The sequence below is a fragment of the Musa acuminata genome, unplaced genomic scaffold, assembly GCF_036884655.1.
Source record: "Musa acuminata AAA Group cultivar baxijiao unplaced genomic scaffold, Cavendish_Baxijiao_AAA HiC_scaffold_1137, whole genome shotgun sequence".
In the NCBI taxonomy this organism is placed as follows: domain Eukaryota; kingdom Viridiplantae; phylum Streptophyta; class Magnoliopsida; order Zingiberales; family Musaceae; genus Musa; species Musa acuminata.
This window is the reverse complement of record NW_027021349.1, coordinates 3,446,542-3,465,933: the sequence shown is the minus strand read 5'-3', so window position 1 is coordinate 3,465,933 and position 19,392 is coordinate 3,446,542. Positions and strand designations below refer to the sequence as shown.

Below are 19,392 nucleotides of genomic sequence, written 5' to 3'. Positions count from 1 at the left end.
TTTTACCGAATATGTGGTTGGATTGTTAAAGTTTTGATTGAGGTCTTCCTGAGTTAAATTGAGTTGATATTAGGTCAAAACCATGCCAACCTATCGAGAAAGTCAGTAGGCTTGGACCCAGGCTAAATTGGGCCTGTTAGAAGGTCAAAACAATAGCCTTGAGCAAGCCTAGGCAGCAGGCCTAAGCGGTGGTACCGCTTAAGTTAGCTGACAAGCATAAATAATGCTTGTCAACACTATTGCCTGTGGTACCACATAGGGTGGTGGTGGTACTACCCAGAATTCAAAAAACTTCAATGATGATATCACCTAAAAGTCTGAAAATTGTGGCATCATAAGTTACAACGGTAGTACCGCTAGTTGTCAATGGTAGTACCACCCGTACCTTGAAATTTTTGAGGATATAGAATTTTTGGCTCTATTTTGAAGCCTTTTGGGGCTTATAAATACCCTATTGAGATTTGGTTGATGGAGAATTAAATTTTGAGTTTGTGATGGGTTGTAGCTCTCTTTTTTAACATTATTTGAGTTTTTTCCTCCTTCTTGAGTTTAGAGGTGATTCTAAGTTATAGGAGGTAAGATATATTATAAAAAAGTAAGTGTGGAGATTCTCTCCTAAGCCTGTTAAAAGTAGAAAAGTTATAATAATGGTAGTTGATCTTCCCTTGTTAGAAAGAAGATCGGTAGTGAAAGCCAATGGTTTCGAGGGAAGAGAAATCGAGAGTAGACATAAGTCGGGGAGACCGAACCATTATAAATCGATTTGCATTCCTTTTCTTGCTTTTGATTTGATTTTGCTTACTCATTTACTTTACTCATAACCCTTACTTATATTTTTTGTTAATTATATTTTTGATATGAATTTATCGATCAAACTTTAAAATCGGATAAAAAATTACTATAGCACTAATTCACCCCATCTTAATATCATTAAGATCCTAATACTGATTAAGTAGGAAAAGCAAGCATGTGCGAACCTATGTCAGCTTAGATATGGTCGATGACCTATGGACATTTTTATATGTATAAAATTTTTTTTGCTTAAATATATTAATTATAGATATGTGTCACAATCACTATCATTTTGTTTAGTAAGTTAGCATATTTTACTTTTAAGATTATTTATTTTTTTTAATACCTATTGATAGTGGTAATTAAATTGAAATATGATATCATATTTTAATCATGCATATAGAATATACGTGGAACTAGGAGTAGGATATTACACCCTTTTATCTTCTCCACCACTTACTCGTCTTCTCCCCTCAACCCCACCCTCCGCCCTCCCCTACCTCCACCTCCTCCTCATATATTCAATTACTATGTAAAATCATATCATTTTATTTAATAAATTAATATATTTTACTTTTAAGATTACCTAATTTGTACTATACTCATACTAATAACAGTAATTAAATTGAAAAATGATATCCTACTTTAATCATGAATGTATGAAGCTAAGAGTAAGGTGTTATATTATAAATAGTAAAAAAGATATGTAGTAAATTTTAAATAAAATCTAAAATTTTAGTTTACCATTTATACCCTTCAAAATATTATAGGTATATCCTCATATATTTGTAATTTTAATATTTTCTAAATTTAATTACAAAATTGGAGTTAAACTATCAATAAAAATGATAAGTGAAATCACTATATATTTTATTTTAAAAAAAAAATAATTTATTGACAATTTTGATTAGTAATAGTTTACCTAAGTTTATCCAAAGTAAGCTATATATATATATATATATATATATATATATATATATATAGTCTTGGGGTAATTAATAAAGAATATGACTGTGTGAGGGGCTAAAATAAAAATTGCATCGTGTATTCCTCCTCTGCTTCGTGCTCATTAAGAAAGAATATGACGAGCTCGGCCGCCGCCCATGGTGATGAAAACCTCGATCAGGCCCTGAATCGCCTCCCATGGTAATGATCGGCACCCGCATCGTCCTTTGGATTCATCTTTCTTCTCTTTTCTTCGCTCAATCTTGGTTAAATTTGGGGGTTTTGTGGCGGATCTTTGACGCCGATGCCGTGCTTACCCTCTCCCGCAGTCGGCGCTGTTCAATTTCCACTCGTTCCTGACGGTGGTGCTGCTGGTGATCTGCACCTGCACCTACATCAAGATGCAGTTCCCTGCCATCCTCGAGAGGAAGACCGGGTAAATATGGATCTACTTATTCTTCTTTCTCGATTCTAGGGTTTCTCATGGGAACCTGTGCGTTGTAACAACTTAATGATTTGCGGGTAACAAGCGATGGAAAATGCGAAAGAGGGTCTTTTTGTTAGCACTAGAAGCAATTAAGCAGCTTTAATCAGGTAGAATGATGGAGAGGTTGTGGGAATGGAAAATCTAAGCAGGTTAGTGGTGAGGAGAAGGGAAACGCAAAGGGGATTTATTGGGACAATGCAAAAGGACGGTGGAAAAAGGCCTCTTTTCTTCCTCCTGTAGCATGGATGGAGTGATTGTTACTGACTGGTTTCTGGACATATTAGAATGTTGTCTGATAAAATAGAACAAAATGGAGGAACGTGAGGACTCTTAAATACATTAATAAAACTGTATTATTTTTAAGACACACTTACGCATACAAGGAACAAAAAGCATAAGAAAGAACTTGAATAATAGGCTTCTAAGTATCTGAGAACTTTAATTATGTGCCTCCCAGCTATCTTAATGGCAAATGAGCAAGCTGCATGACATTGAGTTATATGGCTTCTGGCCTTCTTTGCTTTTCAAAGAAAGGATCTTCATGAAAAATTTGAAGAGCAAATTGTTTTTGTCAAATGGTAACCATGGTGATGGTTATGAAATTTCTGTTGAAGAACAAAATAATCTTGACAAAAGTCGGATTAAGACAAATTTAGAAACTTGACTGGCAGAAAGTCGACAGCCTGCTTTCTGTTGATTTTGTGGACGATGACCAGCTAACAATTTAATTTTAGGTGTTGTTTGAGAGCATTTTCAAGTTTCGTACAGCAATATAGGTGCTTTGTATGGATAGTAAATCACCTATCGGTTTGCGTAACTGTTAAGAGTGCTGTTTCCCATAACTGCTTATGTTTACATCGGTTTCATTGTCTGCTATTAAACAATGTAGCTCTTCTTCCAAACATACTCTTGTATTGTTTTAATGGATGAAGAATTTGAAACACACATAGGTAATGTTCAAGATACAAATTTGTAACTCTTATAAATTATTTGGTGATGATATGAAAAATTATCTATCTCATTATATAATTGAGTACTGTTTCATATTAGAACTTCAATTTTGGCAGGTTTCGTGGCTTCTTCTGGAAGGCAGCTAGAATAGGTACATTATTTATATGTTTAACTCGCTAGGAGTGGATCATTGGAAACTTGGCCATTAGTTTTTTATACTTCTTTTATTGTATTGTAAATTTCTTACTGATAATATAGGTTGTAGAATATGAATACTGCATATATCAGCAGTAAACTATACTATATTTAGAGACTCAAACCCAAAATTCATGAAATAAAGATTTTTAAATAAAAATAACAAACTTTACTATGGAATGTGATTGTTTGTGATGGAGTTGATTGTCATAATGCTGCATTTTGCATATTCCACATGATAGTAACTTAGAATGAATTCTGAATGTTTGGTTTATAATTTCTACTGGGATTTGAAAAGAGTCATTAAGAGGTTAAAGTATTTACTCGAAGCAGAATTTAAACCTAAGCTTCAGCTGTCTTAACTAGAATGACAGTCCTACATATGCTGTTTGCTGACAACTTGAGATATTTAAGATATTTTGGTATTTTCAGTATAGTTGAGATTAATCTAAAAGGATAGAACTAAATTTTCTCATAGGACTGAGGTCATTGCAAACAAATGCATGCCCTTCACTGTAACCAACAACATTGAAGAATGTTTCACATGTGAAAGTATAGGAAATTATTTGAACTAGCAAAGAACTTAATATAAAAAGAGTAGACAAGCAATCTTAGTTAGAAAACACAGCATTGTGATTTTCTAAATTAGCTGATATATGAAGTTTTTTCTTAATCAAGGTCATCACTGATTTATGAACATCATGAATTTTGTCATACTTGGAGTAAATGATTAAATGGTTCTCATTTGCTTTTAGATATTTTGGTTGCCTAGAATTCTTTCTTAGTCTCTTGAGCTTTTGAAGCATAACCATGCTATAAAAACTTGAGCATCTTCAAGCTATTTTATATATGCAACAATAAATCATAAAGACCCAACTATTTGGGGTCAGCTACATGGATATGGAACATTTGACGAGGCAAAATCTCTGGTTAGATAAAAGAGCATTTAAATCTTTTTTTCTATCTAGCAAAGTCTACCTACTATCTACTAGCTGCCATATGAATTACTGGATGCATAGGCAATTTCGTAGACCTTTTAGATGCCTAGAATTCTTTCTTGGTGTCTTGAGTTATTGAACCAGATGCATCTTCCAAAAACCCATTTTAGCCTCTCCAAGCTACTATATCCATGCAACAATAAGCCATAATGACCCAACTAATTGGAATTGACTACATGGTTCTATTTACCAGTTGAAGTCTCTCATTAACTTAAATAGCATTCAAATCTTTCCTTCTGTCTTAGTAAAGTCTTGTTTATGCCTCCCTTTATCCGTCTTCCCACAATTAGCTACCATGCCTATGCATCATTATTACTGGTTGTGTAGGCAACTTTTCCTTTGTCAATCATCTTTTTCTCTTTGTTTTTTTCCAGACACTGTAGGAACTTGCTGAAGTTTGTGTATTCATCTGACAACCATCTCAATTTTAATCAGGTGAACGCCTAAGCCCCTGGGTAGCCTTTGGATGCTTTGCAATGGGTATTTCTATAATTATTTTCTGAAGAATTGGAGGTGGATTTGATATTTCAGTATCTTGTGAAACCTTAAGCTGGCATCAGTTTCTTTTACATGTGTAATATACCATTCGCTTGCAGTGTTGGATGATATATTTTTTGTCCATGGAGAGTGCCATGACTTTCCTTTTTTTATATTGTCTCATATGTTAAAAGAATCTTAGTTCATCTTATTTTAACCTTTAGTTTATGGGCTAATTATATATTATCCTTTGTCGCCGTACATCTTTAGTATTCCGGTTCTTATGTTTAAAAAATTTATATTAAAATTTATATAATTATGAAAGTAAAATATTTAATCACATTTACCCTAATATCATCAGTCTTATTGACGAAGGATATAACATATGATAATATATGCATGAATGACACGAAAACGATAGTTAAAAAATAATTTTAATGATAGTGGCGGACAATGGTATCGTAGGTGATTATTGTGGTAGTGGTTGGTGATAACGACACAATGGTATACCTTATCGATGTCGATTCGAATATTGATAGTGAGATTTGTGTCAATGTCATACCGCTTTGTCTCCTCTTCCTCGTTTGACGACATTCATGCATATATTGTTTAATCCTAATTTTTTTATCTAGAGATCAGATCGAAACACTAAAAAGATATTATTTAATCCTAAATGTTTTATCCTAAATATATTGTTTAATCCTCCTCTTCGGCGTCATTCACTTTCATAACTATTAAGATTTTAATATAAATTTTTTCATTCACTTTCATAACTATTAAGATTTTAATATAAATTTTTTTATCTAGAGATCGAAATGCTAAAGAGATCTAACTATATGATGTAATCTATAATTAATCCTCGATTTATATATATGATATCTCAAGAGTGTCTCAAAATTTGATAATCCAAATATGGATATGGGACATTGTTTCATGAATGTCAACTTTTTAGATCCCTAACTACCACTATACATCTTGACTAGCCAAAATTCTACTAGCATTTTAAATCTATCTTGGAATTGCAATAAAATAAATCTTCAAAAAGATTCATTACCTAGCTTACGATATGTATCCGATTCATCCTGAAACTTCAAAAAGATTCATATCTGATGCGGTTTACGATCTATCTAATTCAAAAAGATTCACAAGCAATGAAAAAGACTCGACTACACGTGATGAGATATTGTTCATAAATTGGTACGAGTTAAGCAATCAAAAGGGCCGACAACAACTACACTAAATATTCTGAGTAAAATCTAATATGACAGGAAAAAGATAAAAGATGAAAGTCAAAAAGTGCAACGGTATGAATATGTGGACAAAGTCATGTTACCGAAGATTTCTGACACTCGAAAGTTAGCTTCAAAGGTAATTTTATATTCTTCCGACAAACTTTCTAGAGGCGATGCGTCTGTAATTGGCATTCGATCATCTTTTCTTCTTTCCTCCCTTTCCGGATTTTGAAGGTCCTACTGTTGCAGTAGAAGTGTTCGCAGGCTCCTGCTTTTTAGTCCTTCCATGGTGCTTCGGAATTAACTCCGCTACCCTCAGCATCAGTTGCTTTTCTGTAGTTCATCAACAACTGGTAAGTGCATTGACAAGAAACAAGAAGAAAATAGGAAAAAAGATAGGTTGGATGGTCCTTAATGAAAATCCACTAAGCGGTGGCGAGGGAACAGAATGCAAAGTTCTCATATGTAAAATAATATTTGTTGGATAGACTGAAAATTGAATAATCTCATTCTAGAGGACCCTGAAAAATAAAAAGTGTTCATTAACTGGCCACAGGAGCGCAACTCTTCTTTTTGATGGCTGGCAGGTAATCTCAGAATTTCTAAGTTAAATTTGAATGGTTGCAGAATAAATTATGAGTAGTAGTGAGATAAATTTAAGATCAATAAGTAGCAGTAAAGATTAATAATGAAGAAAGGAATGATGAAGACATTATCCACATTGGAGCAGTTAAAACGAAGAGAACATCAAAATTTCTGTTTGATTGTGGCATGGCCCTCAAATTAATATAATTCATGCCTCATAGACCAGAGTGTCAAACACTCATGAAAAATCATGTAAAAAAAATGTTAGTGTGACCAAGATGAAAATATCATGTAATGCTTGTGAGAAAGTATGAAAAAGATGTTTTTATTTGTAAGCAACCAGGTATAGTCCCAGTAGAAAACAAAATGATGAAATAAACATGTTAAAAAAAAGATCAAATGAGTTGAGAACATCAGACTAAAATATACTACAGATCCATTTGGAGCAAACAGAGGTTTCAGGGAGAACTAGGAAAGCTGAAATATATTCAGAACTTTTATTGAATTTTAATCTTGTTAAAGGCTACCATGTTGGACACCACAAATTTAAGCATAAAAAACACTCTATACATGGTGCACTGTTGTAATTGTAGGCGCAGAACACTGCATTGTCTGGCCACTATGAAGACCATCATTGCCACTTTTTACTAGGAAAAAAGTGCAAGAAGATACGAGTGAACTCCAACACAACCATCCTCTCCAGTTTTTAGAATGGAGCAAAATTCAACTAGAAGAGTGAACTGAATCACATAAGATCCTTGAACCTAATACTATAAATTAAAAGACCACAGCACATGAGAATTAGTTTTGTGGCTCATAATGGTTGTGGCACGAATACATCACATACCGGAAGAAATCAATTATGCAGCCATGCTGCATAAACTTCTGAATTTACAATATTACATGAGAATCAATGAGGTTCGAATTCACTAGTAATAATGATAACAATACTTAGTTTTCCTGGCTTGCTCTAGAAAGAAACTGAAAGAAGAAGAATACCACTTAAATAATCAAGTCCTCATCTACTTAAAACCTTAGCGTGAAACTCTAGCACTTTGGCACACAAAAAATAATCTTAGTTTTCCTTCTTACTTACAAAATGAATGATGAATTTGTTCACTGGCAAATTACCAGCAAAAATATTCAGCAAAACCTACATTCACAATGTATTCTACAAAACTTTCCTTCTTTTGTTGTACCAACAAGAATAGGTCCTTAGAAATACCTTATTATTATTTCCAAAGTCATAAAGAAGAAATCTGACAAGTATCTGAAGTCTAAAGCATCATAATGTTCTTTGGTACATCAGCTTAACATTGGCCATCAACTGTACCACATGGTTGGCACTTTTGGCTCTGAAATAACTTTATATACAAATGTTCCTGTTTACCTAGTAATAGAAAACATAGTTATACAACATGGAGAAAAATCCAGATATCGAGATCCCTTACTTGAACCAATGTCGGTGTTACAGAGAGACCCATCTTCTCTTTTCAGCAGGACTCTGACCCTCCCTCTCTGCATGAAGTCCCGAGAATATGCCTTGTCTAACTGCAGAGGTTTAAAGGCATACATCTACGAGTCAACAAATTATGAACCGAGGAAGGAGAAAAGTGCCGTGGGTTGACGCACCTCGATGGCAAATGGAATCTTGAGATAACTGCAGCAGTCACCGATCTCAATGCAAGTGGGATTCTCGCATGCCTTCGTCGCACCGACCCTGCGGCCCTCGGTGACCGTCTTCTTTGAGTTGATGTACACCGGGTATATCACATTCCATTTCTTTATATTGGGTACTTCGATCTGCATCCTCGATTCCACCAGCAACGATCTGAGAGGTCACATGGAACAGAAATCAATCCTAATCGGACAACAAATTCAACTTTGGATCAGTTCGAAATCCAGTCTTTATACGGAATCAAATCAAATTAGCTAAGGATCCAAACAGCGATCATCATCGAGTCCCAGATGAGCAGATCGATCGATGATGAAAGGGGGGTGGTGATCCTTTGGGGGTAGAAACATCGATGTTAGGGCTTAAAGAGAGGATCAAGGAAGAAGAAGTTCACCGAGATCTTACCAACAGAGGGAGGAGGAGGAATCGCTGCGGGCGGCGACGGAGTTCGTACGCGATGAAGAGGGGGGAACCCGTCGTTCCCTCTCCGATTAAACTGATATCGTGTTGCGATTTCGGATCCGGATTCGTTAGATCCGAACCTGACCCGCTTGGTCGCTTCACGCCACTCGCTTCCCTCGGGTAGAGAATCCGCCTCCGAGCACTATCAGCAAATAAATGAGATATCTGAATAATACAAAGAAAATAACGGAAAAATAAAGCTATGGTAATCTCCTTTTTATTTAGATCTTATATCTGATTCCAATAATATTATTTGAATTTATATTATAGGATGATCCGATCCGATCCGAACTAAACCCGATAATAGAGGGAGGAGGCATGGTTGAAAGGTGAGATGAACCCCACTAATATTTCTTATTAAAAGGGATAATATCAGTAAAAAAAATAAACGACTAGAGCCGGCGCGGATCATCAGACTCGGCTCTGAGCTGATCCGGCTAGCCCAGCGGCGCAAGCCGGCCCAGCGAGCTCTGGCCCAATCCAATTGTGATCTATTAATCACGTTGACCAACACAATTTACTGACCATCTCGATCGAAGATAACGCCACATCTAACGCCCGTAATTATGATGGAAGATACGAGTATTAACCTGCGGAGATTATAATAGCAATAGCTGTCCTTAGAGAGCGGCCGGCAACAAAGTAACGTTTAATCTCCATCATTTGGCCTCCTCCGTCGCTACTCGACAAGCGAAAGCATCTCTTCGCGTCTCTACTTAACCCCTCCTCGCCTCGGCGAACGCCCGCCCACCTGCGCTCCGCCCTTCGATTCCCTCGCCATGGAGGACGACGTTTCAGGCCATCACCGCGTTCCAGTTTACTCGTCGGCCACCGAGGTAGACGAACTGAAACCTCTTTCCTTCGAGTTTCAGCTTCTATCGGCATCGTTTCTGTCTGAATTGAAAGCCTACGGAAACCTAATCGCAGAAAGTTCCCTCTTTTATTCGAGTGAGTTGTTGATCGAACTGATTGTTAGGTTGTGGAGAAGCTGAAGGAGAAATGGAGCAGCGTGAAGAAGCAACCGTACCCGGCGATGTATTCCAGCGTCTTCGGGGGGATAATTCTTGATCCGACCGTGATGGTGATCCCCATCGACGATCACATGGTTCATAGAGGGCATGGCGTGTTCGATACCGCCATGCTTATGGATGGGTGGGCACAAATTTTACTTATGTTGCTCTCTTTGCAAATGGTTTCATACAAAGTTCAGCTTGTAGTCTAGAATGAGTTGTTTCAGCTGGTTTATATTTTGCATTCGGTGGTTAGTTTCCTTGTTGAAATCTGATTGAAAGACCATGGTTTTGGATTTCCTAGGATACTTGTTAGTCACTGTTATATAAGTTTGATTCACTATTTGTTTCTACATAGCATCCGGATCTCACACATGCTATCCAAGAACCAAATTTCTACATTGTTTACTACCCATCATTTTTCCTTTCTGTTATAATTATTTGAGTTAACCACTCATTGTTAGCTCTGATTATTCTGGATATGCATGTGAATTTACCTTTTTCATGGAGTTGCAATAGAAGGATTTGACTTGCGGAGGTAAATGACTTACAGCTATCTGACATAGGTGGGTCTTAAACCATTATTGTTGCAAAGAAGATATCTAATCAGGTATAAGGAAATGAGAAGCATTTGCTTTTATAAAGAAAACAGAGGTAGTGGTAAATCGAATTCAGAGTTTAGGGTCTGCAAATTGCAAAATATGGTTGACCGAAACATTGTTTAGTTTACTTCTCATTTGAATAAAATGCACAGCACAAAAAAGGATGTAAAATAGGGTTGGCTGGTTTGAACATGATTTTTTCCTCGTCCAAAATGTAATTGCTTATGTGACTCTGAGTGTACATATACAGGTATCTGTATGAACTGGATGCCCACTTGGACCGATTCTTGAGGTCTGCGTCGAAAGCAAAGATCACTTCCCCCTTCCCTCGCGAAATTTTGCGTAGCATACTTATCCAAATGACTGCAGCATCCAAGTGCAAAAGGGGCTCAATTAGATACTGGCTGAGTGCAGGTCCCGGGAATTTCTTGTTATCACCAGCAGGCTGTCCAGAGGCCGCCTTCTATGCGGTAGTTATTGATGTTGACTATTCTCAATGCAAGGAAGGTGTCAAAGTTATTACATCCACCATACCAATGAAGCCTCCTCTATTTGCTACTATGAAGAATGTGAACTATATCCAAAACGTTCTTTCGGTAATGGAAGCAGAAGAGAAGGGTGCCTTTGCCTCGATCTGGGTTGACGACCAGGGTTATATTGCAGAGGGCCCTAATGTTAATGTTGCATTTATAAGCAAGGGCAAGGAATTGCTGCTTCCACCATTCGATAAGATACTTAGTGGCTGCACCGTTAAGAGGCTTGTGGCGCTAGCACCCAAGTTAATCGAGAAAGGTCTCCTGAAAGCCATCAGGACTGCTCATATGACAATAGATCAAGCTAAAGATTCAGATGAAATGATGTTTGTTGGGAGTGGGCTGCCCGTAATGCCTATAGTGCAGTGGGATGATCAACTAATTGGAGATGGTAGTAATTATTCTTTCGTTGCAGATAATACTAAATTCTTGGTTGCGACTCTCTTATGTAGTTATGTTTTCATGTTTATGTCAGGAAAAGTTGGGGAAGTGACGCTCGCTCTCTCTGATCTGCTCTGGGAGGATATGATTGCGGGTCCAGAAAGGATTCAAGTTCCCTATAATTAAACTGTTTGCGTATCTGATTGGACTGATTTACTCTTCATGAATCTACAATTTGTAGCTTTTATCATTTCTAGAATGTATGCTGAACAATTTCGTGCTGGCAATAGTGAAGCTACTCCTGAATTGTCTTTGTTCAGCTTGTTTTTCTTTTAAATGAGTCCAATTCAAGATCATAATATATTTTTCCTCCATTCTCTCAACCATTCCTTCTTGTGCAGCTGTTGCATGTTGTTATGGCATTCGAAGAGCTTAAATTTGTTGTCCAACTTAGACATTGTTATCCAGCAAGAGATATGGACAAAGACAACATAAATGCATGTATATAGCAGCAGCAGACTATTTGCTCCGACTGTTTTGTGATTTCTTGTTACTAATGTATTCTTTTATGATGGAGTTGTTGACTTCAACACATATAGAAAGTTGAGCTTTGACTTGCCTTGTCTTGTGACTAACCCCATCACAAAAAAAAAAAGAAAAAACAAAAGGAGCTAATGGAGCAGATTTGCCAAATATCTCCAGTATTGAAGAGGACTTATCGGGGACCGGTCTCTTTAGAACTTAGGGTTTCTTTCTCTAAATTGTTGTTCAAAGAGTACTAAGAAGATTCATTTATTGCTTATCAAAAATAAATAAATACATGATTATTTACAGGGCTTCTAAACCCTAACTCCTAATATGACTCATACTTTTAACCAACTCCTAATAAGACTCCTACTCTAAGAAGCAACCTCTCAACTAACCCTAACCCTAGTCGGTCTCTTCACCTTTTTAATAGAAGTCGACTAGATAGGTTTTACATGAATGCTCCTTTCAATAAAATTCAATTAAAACTCTCCTAGCATGTATGGCTAGAGTCGTAGGAAGACCCAATCTCCTACTGAAAATCCTCCTTCTCTTTTGTGTTGATCATATTACTGTTTCATCCTTGCTTAGGTTGTAGTAATATTATCTTTTAGTAACTTCAGCATTTTGTCTCTAGTTCCTTGTCTACTTGTTCTACTTTAGAGGTGCCCAATACATATTTTAGGATCACAAGGGAGGTCGACCATACATAGCCTCATAGGGAGTTCATTTTGTGGATGAATGATAAGTTGTATTATACCACCACTCGGCCCAGGGAAGCCACTTTGTCCACTCTTTTGGCCAGTCATTAGTGAAGCATCTGAGGTATGTCTCCAAGCACCTATTCACCACTTTAGTCTAACCGTTGATTTGTGGGTAATATGTCGTACTCATTTTCAATTTAGTATTCTGTATCTAGAATAATTCTATCTAAAATATGCTTATGAAGACCCTATCACAATCACTTACAATAGATCTCGGCATCCCATGCAATTTTACAATATTCTCTTTCTCCTTTTTGTAAGTTATTTCATAATCATATGCAAGAAGCATTATTACCCGTTTTTGTTACTCGGGGGAAGATATCTTCTACTCCAAGAAATATTTTAGGCTTTTATGGTTGGTCTTGATTTGAAAGCGTCGCCCGATCAAGTACATTCTCCATTTGGCCACTGCATGCACAATCGCGAGCATCTCCTTGTCATAAATAGTCATCTTGAGATGAGAAGGAGATAATGCCTTGCTAGTATAAGCAAGAGGGCAGCCATCTTGCATTAGTACAGCACTAATTCTGACTTCGGAGGCATAGGCTTCAATAACAAAGGTCTTGCCGAATTCAGGTAACGTTAGTACGGGTGTTGTCATCATTGCAACTATTAGAAAGCATCTTTTTTCAACAAGGAAATAAGGGGTGCACTGATCTTTCTATAGATTTTCACGAACTTGTGGTACTAGCTTGTTAAACCTAGAAAGTCGCATAGCGATTTTATATTCCTCGGGATCGGTCAGATATGCATTACTTTAATTTTGGAGAGGTCCACCGCCACACCTTCCTCTGATATAATATGCTCAAGATATTCCACCTTCTGTTGAAGAAAGATGCACTTTGATTTTTTGACCAAAAAAATATGTTCTCGTAAAATCGTCAAAATAAGTCGTAAGTGCTGAAAATGACTTTCAAGAGAATGACTGTAAATAAGAATATCGTCAAAGAAAACTAGTACAAACTTACGAATATAATTTCAGAAAATATCATTCAGAAAATATGGTCAGAAGATAATTATTAGTGCTCCCGATGTCAATAAGAATGGTGATAGGTTGTTGCTTCAGAAGTCCTCCCACTTTCATTGTTTGCGGGTTCACGTAACCAGCAAGGGCATGCATTGTAATATTGATCGGCAACTGTTCTTCATCTGTAACCTCTTCCTTATGCTCCTGGACCTCCTCCATGTCTTCAAGAGGCTCGTCGCAATGCCAACAAAGACCCTTTGCTGATCGGTTACGTAGTTCTTCTCTTATCAATTTTTTTGGCAGCGAAGGATGGCTGGGAGCAGAAGGAGGTCTATATGCTACGGGCCTAGGAGAGGTTCTTATCCTCCGAGCATCTTGGTTGAGACGTTCTTCTTGTATTCGGGCGAAAGAAATCACGGTTGTCACGGTACGGGGCTACCGCACCTTAACCTCCCCTTTTATCTTTGGCTTGAGTCCTTCGATGAATGGTCCTAACAATTGACGATCAGTTCAATCATGAGCAAGGTAGGATAACTTCTCAAACCTGATTTTGTACTCTTGATTCATAGAGGTTTGTCGAATCTTTGCGAGTTGGACATTGATATTTTCATACTCCGTAGGTCCGAAATGATTTAGTAGTGCGTTCTTAAATTGATTCCACGTTAGAGCCCCAAGATTATATTCCAGTAAATTATACCATTTAATAGCATCTCCTTCAAGGTGGATGGTAATAATTTCCACCATAGCATCATCCAATGTTCAGTAGTAGTGAAAGTAACATTCGGCGCGTGAAATACACCTCGCCTGGTCTCCATCTTTCCATCGCGGGAAGTCCACCCTTATGCGTGACTGAAGTATGTTTGAGGGCTGTCCCTCCTTCTCAGGAGGCCTCTCTGAACTCTCTCTTCGCTGAAATTTGGTTGGACTTGGCGGTTGTCCAATTCTGAATTCTGCAAACAAAGCGCGCAATTTGTCCTCCAAGCGCGATTCAAGCCGCGATTCAATCCGAGATTCTTATACTTCAAATTTGGCATCAACTGGATCTTGAGAAGCCATAGTATATGTCTGTAGATCAGATATATCCTTGTCTTTTTTTTTGTTGATGGGTTAATAGCATGGGGTGGTGAAAGGTTTGAAAAAATTGAGGATCACGAAAAGGTACTACAGCAGATTTTTATGTCTAAAGTATAGCAGTTTGGACGTAAAAGATCAGTGGTTTATATTAAGAATTTTTTAACAAAACTAAAGGAAAATCCGCTGTTAGAAAGTGTCAAAGCTATTATAAAAATTTCATAGAGATTTGGACAAAAAAAACACAATAGCAAGATCAAATAATCTGTGCTATACAGTTGAAATTCTGTAGTGCATCTAGTAGTTTGGATGTAAAAGCTCAGTAGTTTATATTAGGATTTTTTTGATGAAACTAAAGGAAAATCCACTGTTAGGAAGTATCAAAGCTATCATAAAAATTTCGTAAAGATTTGAATAGAAAAAATATAGTAGCAAAATCAAACAAACTGTGCTATGCGGTTGGAATTCTACAGTGCATATTTTATTGTAGAGATAAAAACTTTATGACGAAAAGTTTGTGCAGCAATATAAGAACGATTTTTTTAGATTTTTAAATAAAGATAACTAAATTGCAGTATCAGTAAGGTAGGAAACTAGAACCTATTGCAATTCACGGGGAGATCAAAAAATGATATGAGATGGTGGAGATAGAGGCGGAATTCAATGATGATCTTTTAAGCAATTGTGGGAATTACTTTGGGCTGCTGTGGAGGGCTAATGGATTGCTAGAGTTTTTAATAATGATAACTAAATTGCAATAGCAGTAAGGTAGGAAACTAGAACCTGTTGTAATTCACGGAGAGATCAAAGGATGATCAACGGTGGTGGAGATGACAACGGAATTCGACGATGATCTTTTAAGCAATTGTGAGAATTGCTTTGGGCAGCTGTGGAGGGCTAATGGATGGTTGTGGAAGGACAACGAGATACCAAAAACGCAGCTCTGATACCAAGTGTTAGAACCCTAATGGATTCTAAGCTTGGGGTTGATCTCTTTAAGGGATCAACCTCCTTGGAACTCTATAGGGTTTCCTTCCTCTAAGTTGCTGCTTAAAAGCTGCTAAGAAGATTCATCTATTGCTTATCAAAAGAGGATGAATACATGACTATTTATAGGGCTTCTAAACCCTAACTCCTAATAGGATTCCTACTCAAGACTCCTATTTTTAACTAACTTCTAATAAGACTCCTACTCTAAGAAGCAACCTCCCAACTAACCCTAATCCTAGCCGGCCTCTTCACCTCTTTAATAGGGGTCGACTAGGTAGGTTTTACATGAATACCCCTTTCAATAAAATTTAATTAGAATTCCTCTAGCTAAAGTCCTGACACACTACACATACATGTAGACCAATGATCCATGAGAACTCAACCTAACTATATACATACATATAGCTAAGGGAGGATCCACTAAGCATTCATTTCTTCTGTAGCACATCACACTCTACGCACCTTAAGATCACTAAGATGAAATAGTCAGCAGCACCCAGCTTTGTTAGCAGCTTGGCGATCATCCTCCATGTCTATGTTAATGGTCTGTCCTTTAGGCAAAGCCAAGGGATCGTCACCAATGGCAAGCACCTTCCTACTGACCACATGGTAGATCTGCGTTAGCACTTCAGTGAAGGTGTTCTCCACGTTGATGGACTCAGGGCGGAGGTCTCCATGAAGAAAGCCTTCTCCTTGCTAGCAAAGGGGTTTTACATAAATACCCCTTTCAATAAAATTTAATTAGAATTCTCCTAGCTAAAGTCCTGACACACTACACATACATGTAGACCAATGATCCATGAGAACTCAACCTAACTATATATATACATATAGCTAAGGGAGGATCCACTAAGCATGCATTTCTTCTATAGCACATCACACTCTGCGCACCTTAAGATCACTAAGATGAAACAGTCAGCAGCACCCAGCTTTGTTAGTAGCTTGGCAATCATCCTCCATGTCTATGTTAATGGTCTGTCCTTTAGGCAAAGCCGAGGGATCGTCACCAATGGCAAGCACCTTCCTGCCAACCACATGGTAGATCTGTGTCAGCACTTCGTTGAAGGTGTTCTCCACGTTGATGGACTCGAGGGTGGAGGTCTCCATGAAGAAAGCCTTCTCCTTACTAGCAAAGGCCTTTGCCTCCTCTACCGACACAACCCTTATGTGACGCAGGTCAGCCTTGTTGCCCACGAGCATGACGACGATTTTTGGGTCTGTGTGGCTTCGCAGTTCCTGCAGCCACCTGGCTGTGTTCTCGAAGGTGATATGGCGACTCAAGTCGTAGACGATGAGGGCTCCGACAGATCCTCTATAGTATGCGCTTGTGATTGCTCGGTATCTGTGTAAACAAAAAGACCAAGAAGATACAACACATTAAATCTTGATGTATGAGAGCTTCCTAATCTCCAAGTTAGGTGGAGTCCTCGTGACACAAAACAAAATATAAAAATTATGATATGATTTTTCTAAAAATTATTGATCTTGATAGGAAGAAGGGATAGAGTTATCAAACAGAGGAAGCGTAGGATAAGTTTCAATCTTCTATATTTCTCTCAAGAAAACTCTTTATAATTTTAGAAACTCTATGTATTTCAAGACCCAACATATAGGGTTTATATAGTCCTTAAAGATACATTATATTAATTGTATTGAAGATGAATCATTCTTTTTCAAGAAACCCGAATCTTTCTTTTGAGAAAATGAATGACACTTGAACAAGTTTAATTATAACGAAAATATCTTATATTTCTATATTTTGTTGAGAGGATACTAAGAAGGTCTAATGAATATTTGGTTGCTTATTAGTTTATACTTAGGACTTGGAGAGAGGATCTTTCTCTCTGGTTTCTATAAAAAATTATCCTCTAAGGTTTTGTGATGAAAAATATATAAATTCTTTAGTAAAAAATATACGAGATATTTTTTTTTCTGGTGTATTTTTCATCGTTGATCTCTATGATTTCTTTTAAGTTATACAGTCTAAAAAATATATATGATTGGAACACCATGAATCACAAACAAAACAGGAGAAACAGGCAGAAGAACAATTTCGATACGAAGACATAGATCAAAAAAGCGATCACGGATGAATGAGCTGGAAATCTATCAAAGGGGTCAAAGGGGGTGAAAAGTCAACGAAGGGGAACAGGAGTCGACATAGGGGGAGGAGGAGCGTTCGTCGTGGGTACCTATCTTGGCCGGCGGTGTCCCATATCTGGGCCTTGATGAGCTTGCCGTCAACGTGGACGGTGCGGGTGGCGAACTCGACGCCGATGGTGGACTTGGTCACGAAGCTGAACTCGTCGCGGGCGAAGCGGGAGAGCAGGTTCGTCTTCCCCACCCCGGAGTCCCCGATCAACACCACCTTGAACCGGTAGTCGTACTCCTCGTCCGCCCTGTACGCCGCCATCACCGTCCCCCGCCGCCACCTCCGCTCTCCTCTCCTCTCCTCACTATGACCTGCGCTTTCTGTTCCTCCAAGACGGACGACGTCGTCGAGCTAAACGGCACGAGTTTTAAAGACGATGTGATGTCTCTTCCCCAATGGGCAGCTCTCCGAACCGCCTTCTCACGTGGCTTAACTGCTCACCTACCCGACCTGTAACTGAACGCGAAGGTGGGACCCGGGCGTTACCGGCCTTTTACCTACTCGACGTGAGGTTAACCCACTCACCTACCTGCCTTTAGGATTAGACTTGCCAAATGGCAACGCAGGTTGATGAGATAGGCATCGACCTATGGGTAGGAAAAGTGTATAGAATTTTGGTGAGTCACAACTTGATGTTGGTGGGTCCGATTTCCTGGTCAACGTTAAGCTGCTCTTAATTTTAATGTCCGTATGCACATGATCTGTATCACCACGCATAACTTAAATAACAATCATATGATCATAAAAAACATAAGGGCATCGTACCAAGGGAAAAAAAATCACTATTAAGCTTTTTATCGGATGACCCCCTCCCCCTATATTCATTTTCACCTGTGGTGTTTTTTTTTCACTTAACTAAAATGCCCTCATAATTTTACTTGAATAACTTGTTCATAGATGTTATTTAAAAAATTTCCTAATTTTGATAATTAATTATCATGATATTTTAAAAAGTATAAAAAATATTAATCATCTTATAATTATATCCTAATGATTCTAAGTTATTAGTATTATTATTTTTATTTTTTTAAATATTTATAATTAATTATCAATTTTTTCGAATAGCATATGTGACCAAGTTATCTTAGTAAAAGACTAAGGATATTTTTATTCAAATAATAAAAGAATGATAATATGTGGAGGTGCCATCCGTGAAAAATCAATCGTCGAGGTTTTTTTGGTAAAATATTAGATATTTCGATATAATTTTTAAAAATAAAAAATTATAAAACAGATCACCTCATTCGATAATTTTGACAAAATGGAGGGTTGAATGTTCTGACTTTGATAACATGGACTTTGCCTCGTCAAATATTTTAATTGTAGAAGGTCAAACTCTAAGTAATTTGTACACATGACAAATATCTTTAAACCAAGTAAGGGATTTGATATAGTATATTATGGCATCCGCTCCACGGACACCTTGACTGCCCCAACAAATTTGGCATGACATTTCGTGTTGAGAAATCGCGGATTGACACCTCATGCATAATAGAAAATAAAAATTAAATTAAATTTTTTAAAGTCAAATACTTGATCGTTGTGCGACGATTGGTGTGTGAGAAAATCGTAAAATCAAAAACCGCACATATTATGTG

At 37.4% G+C, this 19,392-nt stretch overlaps 4 protein-coding genes across 4 annotated transcripts; 2 read left to right on the top strand and 2 right to left on the bottom strand.

The window, feature by feature from the left end:
- The first annotated feature begins 1,794 nt into the window (after nt 1-1,794).
- On the top strand, nt 1,795-5,018 carry LOC103999593 (uncharacterized). Its single transcript, XM_009421377.3, has 4 exons — nt 1,795-1,938; nt 2,067-2,173; nt 3,292-3,326; nt 4,804-5,018. Exons 1-4 carry the CDS (start codon nt 1,936-1,938, stop codon nt 4,869-4,871), a joined length of 213 nt encoding a protein of 70 aa, XP_009419652.1. The 5' UTR covers nt 1,795-1,935; the 3' UTR covers nt 4,872-5,018.
- Nucleotides 5,019-6,012: 994 nt separating this feature from the next.
- On the bottom strand, nt 6,013-8,898 carry LOC135670956 (signal recognition particle 19 kDa protein-like). Its single transcript, XM_065178756.1, has 4 exons — nt 8,743-8,898; nt 8,295-8,493; nt 8,114-8,213; nt 6,013-6,410 (listed from the first exon to the last, which is right to left on the bottom strand). The coding sequence occupies exons 2-4, from the start codon at nt 8,469-8,471 to the stop codon at nt 6,274-6,276; spliced, it is 414 nt and encodes a 137-aa protein (XP_065034828.1). The 5' UTR covers nt 8,472-8,493; nt 8,743-8,898; the 3' UTR covers nt 6,013-6,273.
- Nucleotides 8,899-9,428: 530 nt separating this feature from the next.
- LOC103999595 (D-amino-acid transaminase, chloroplastic) lies at nt 9,429-11,644 on the top strand. The gene is made up of 4 exons (XM_009421379.3): nt 9,429-9,635; nt 9,776-9,951; nt 10,662-11,335; nt 11,420-11,644. The coding sequence occupies exons 1-4, from the start codon at nt 9,579-9,581 to the stop codon at nt 11,509-11,511; spliced, it is 999 nt and encodes a 332-aa protein (XP_009419654.2). The 5' UTR covers nt 9,429-9,578; the 3' UTR covers nt 11,512-11,644.
- A 4,674-nt stretch (nt 11,645-16,318) lies between these two features.
- On the bottom strand, nt 16,319-18,259 carry LOC103999596 (ras-related protein RABA1f-like). Its single transcript, XM_065178819.1, has 2 exons — nt 17,835-18,259; nt 16,319-16,984 (listed from the first exon to the last, which is right to left on the bottom strand). The coding sequence occupies exons 1-2, from the start codon at nt 18,053-18,055 to the stop codon at nt 16,558-16,560; spliced, it is 648 nt and encodes a 215-aa protein (XP_065034891.1). The 5' UTR covers nt 18,056-18,259; the 3' UTR covers nt 16,319-16,557.
- Between the last annotated feature and the right edge of the window lie 1,133 nt (nt 18,260-19,392).

What these genes read in the sequence shown, in the direction of transcription:
- LOC135670956 (XM_065178756.1), bottom strand. Translation starts at nt 8,471, where the DNA reads ATGCAGATCGAAGTACCCAATATAAAGAAATGGAATGTGATATACCCG. An exon ending in AGATTCCATTTGCCATCGAG is followed by an intron (nt 8,214 to 8,294) that starts GTGCGTCAACCC and finishes AAACCTCTGCAG; the next exon opens with TTAGACAAGGCATATTCTCG. An exon ending in TAACACCGACATTGGTTCAA is followed by an intron (nt 6,411 to 8,113) that starts GTAAGGGATCTC and finishes GATGAACTACAG; the next exon opens with AAAAGCAACTGATGCTGAGG.
- LOC103999596 (XM_065178819.1), bottom strand. Translation starts at nt 18,055, where the DNA reads ATGGCGGCGTACAGGGCGGACGAGGAGTACGACTACCGGTTCAAGGTG. An exon ending in GACACCGCCGGCCAAGATAG is followed by an intron (nt 16,985 to 17,834) that starts GTACCCACGACG and finishes TTGTTTACACAG; the next exon opens with ATACCGAGCAATCACAAGCG.
- LOC103999593 (XM_009421377.3), top strand. An exon ending in ATCCTCGAGAGGAAGACCGG is followed by an intron (nt 2,174 to 3,291) that starts GTAAATATGGAT and finishes CAATTTTGGCAG; the next exon opens with GTTTCGTGGCTTCTTCTGGA. An exon ending in CTGGAAGGCAGCTAGAATAG is followed by an intron (nt 3,327 to 4,803) that starts GTACATTATTTA and finishes AATTTTAATCAG; the next exon opens with GTGAACGCCTAAGCCCCTGG.
- LOC103999595 (XM_009421379.3), top strand. Translation starts at nt 9,579, where the DNA reads ATGGAGGACGACGTTTCAGGCCATCACCGCGTTCCAGTTTACTCGTCG. An exon ending in TTTACTCGTCGGCCACCGAG is followed by an intron (nt 9,636 to 9,775) that starts GTAGACGAACTG and finishes ACTGATTGTTAG; the next exon opens with GTTGTGGAGAAGCTGAAGGA. An exon ending in TGATCAACTAATTGGAGATG is followed by an intron (nt 11,336 to 11,419) that starts GTAGTAATTATT and finishes TGTTTATGTCAG; the next exon opens with GAAAAGTTGGGGAAGTGACG.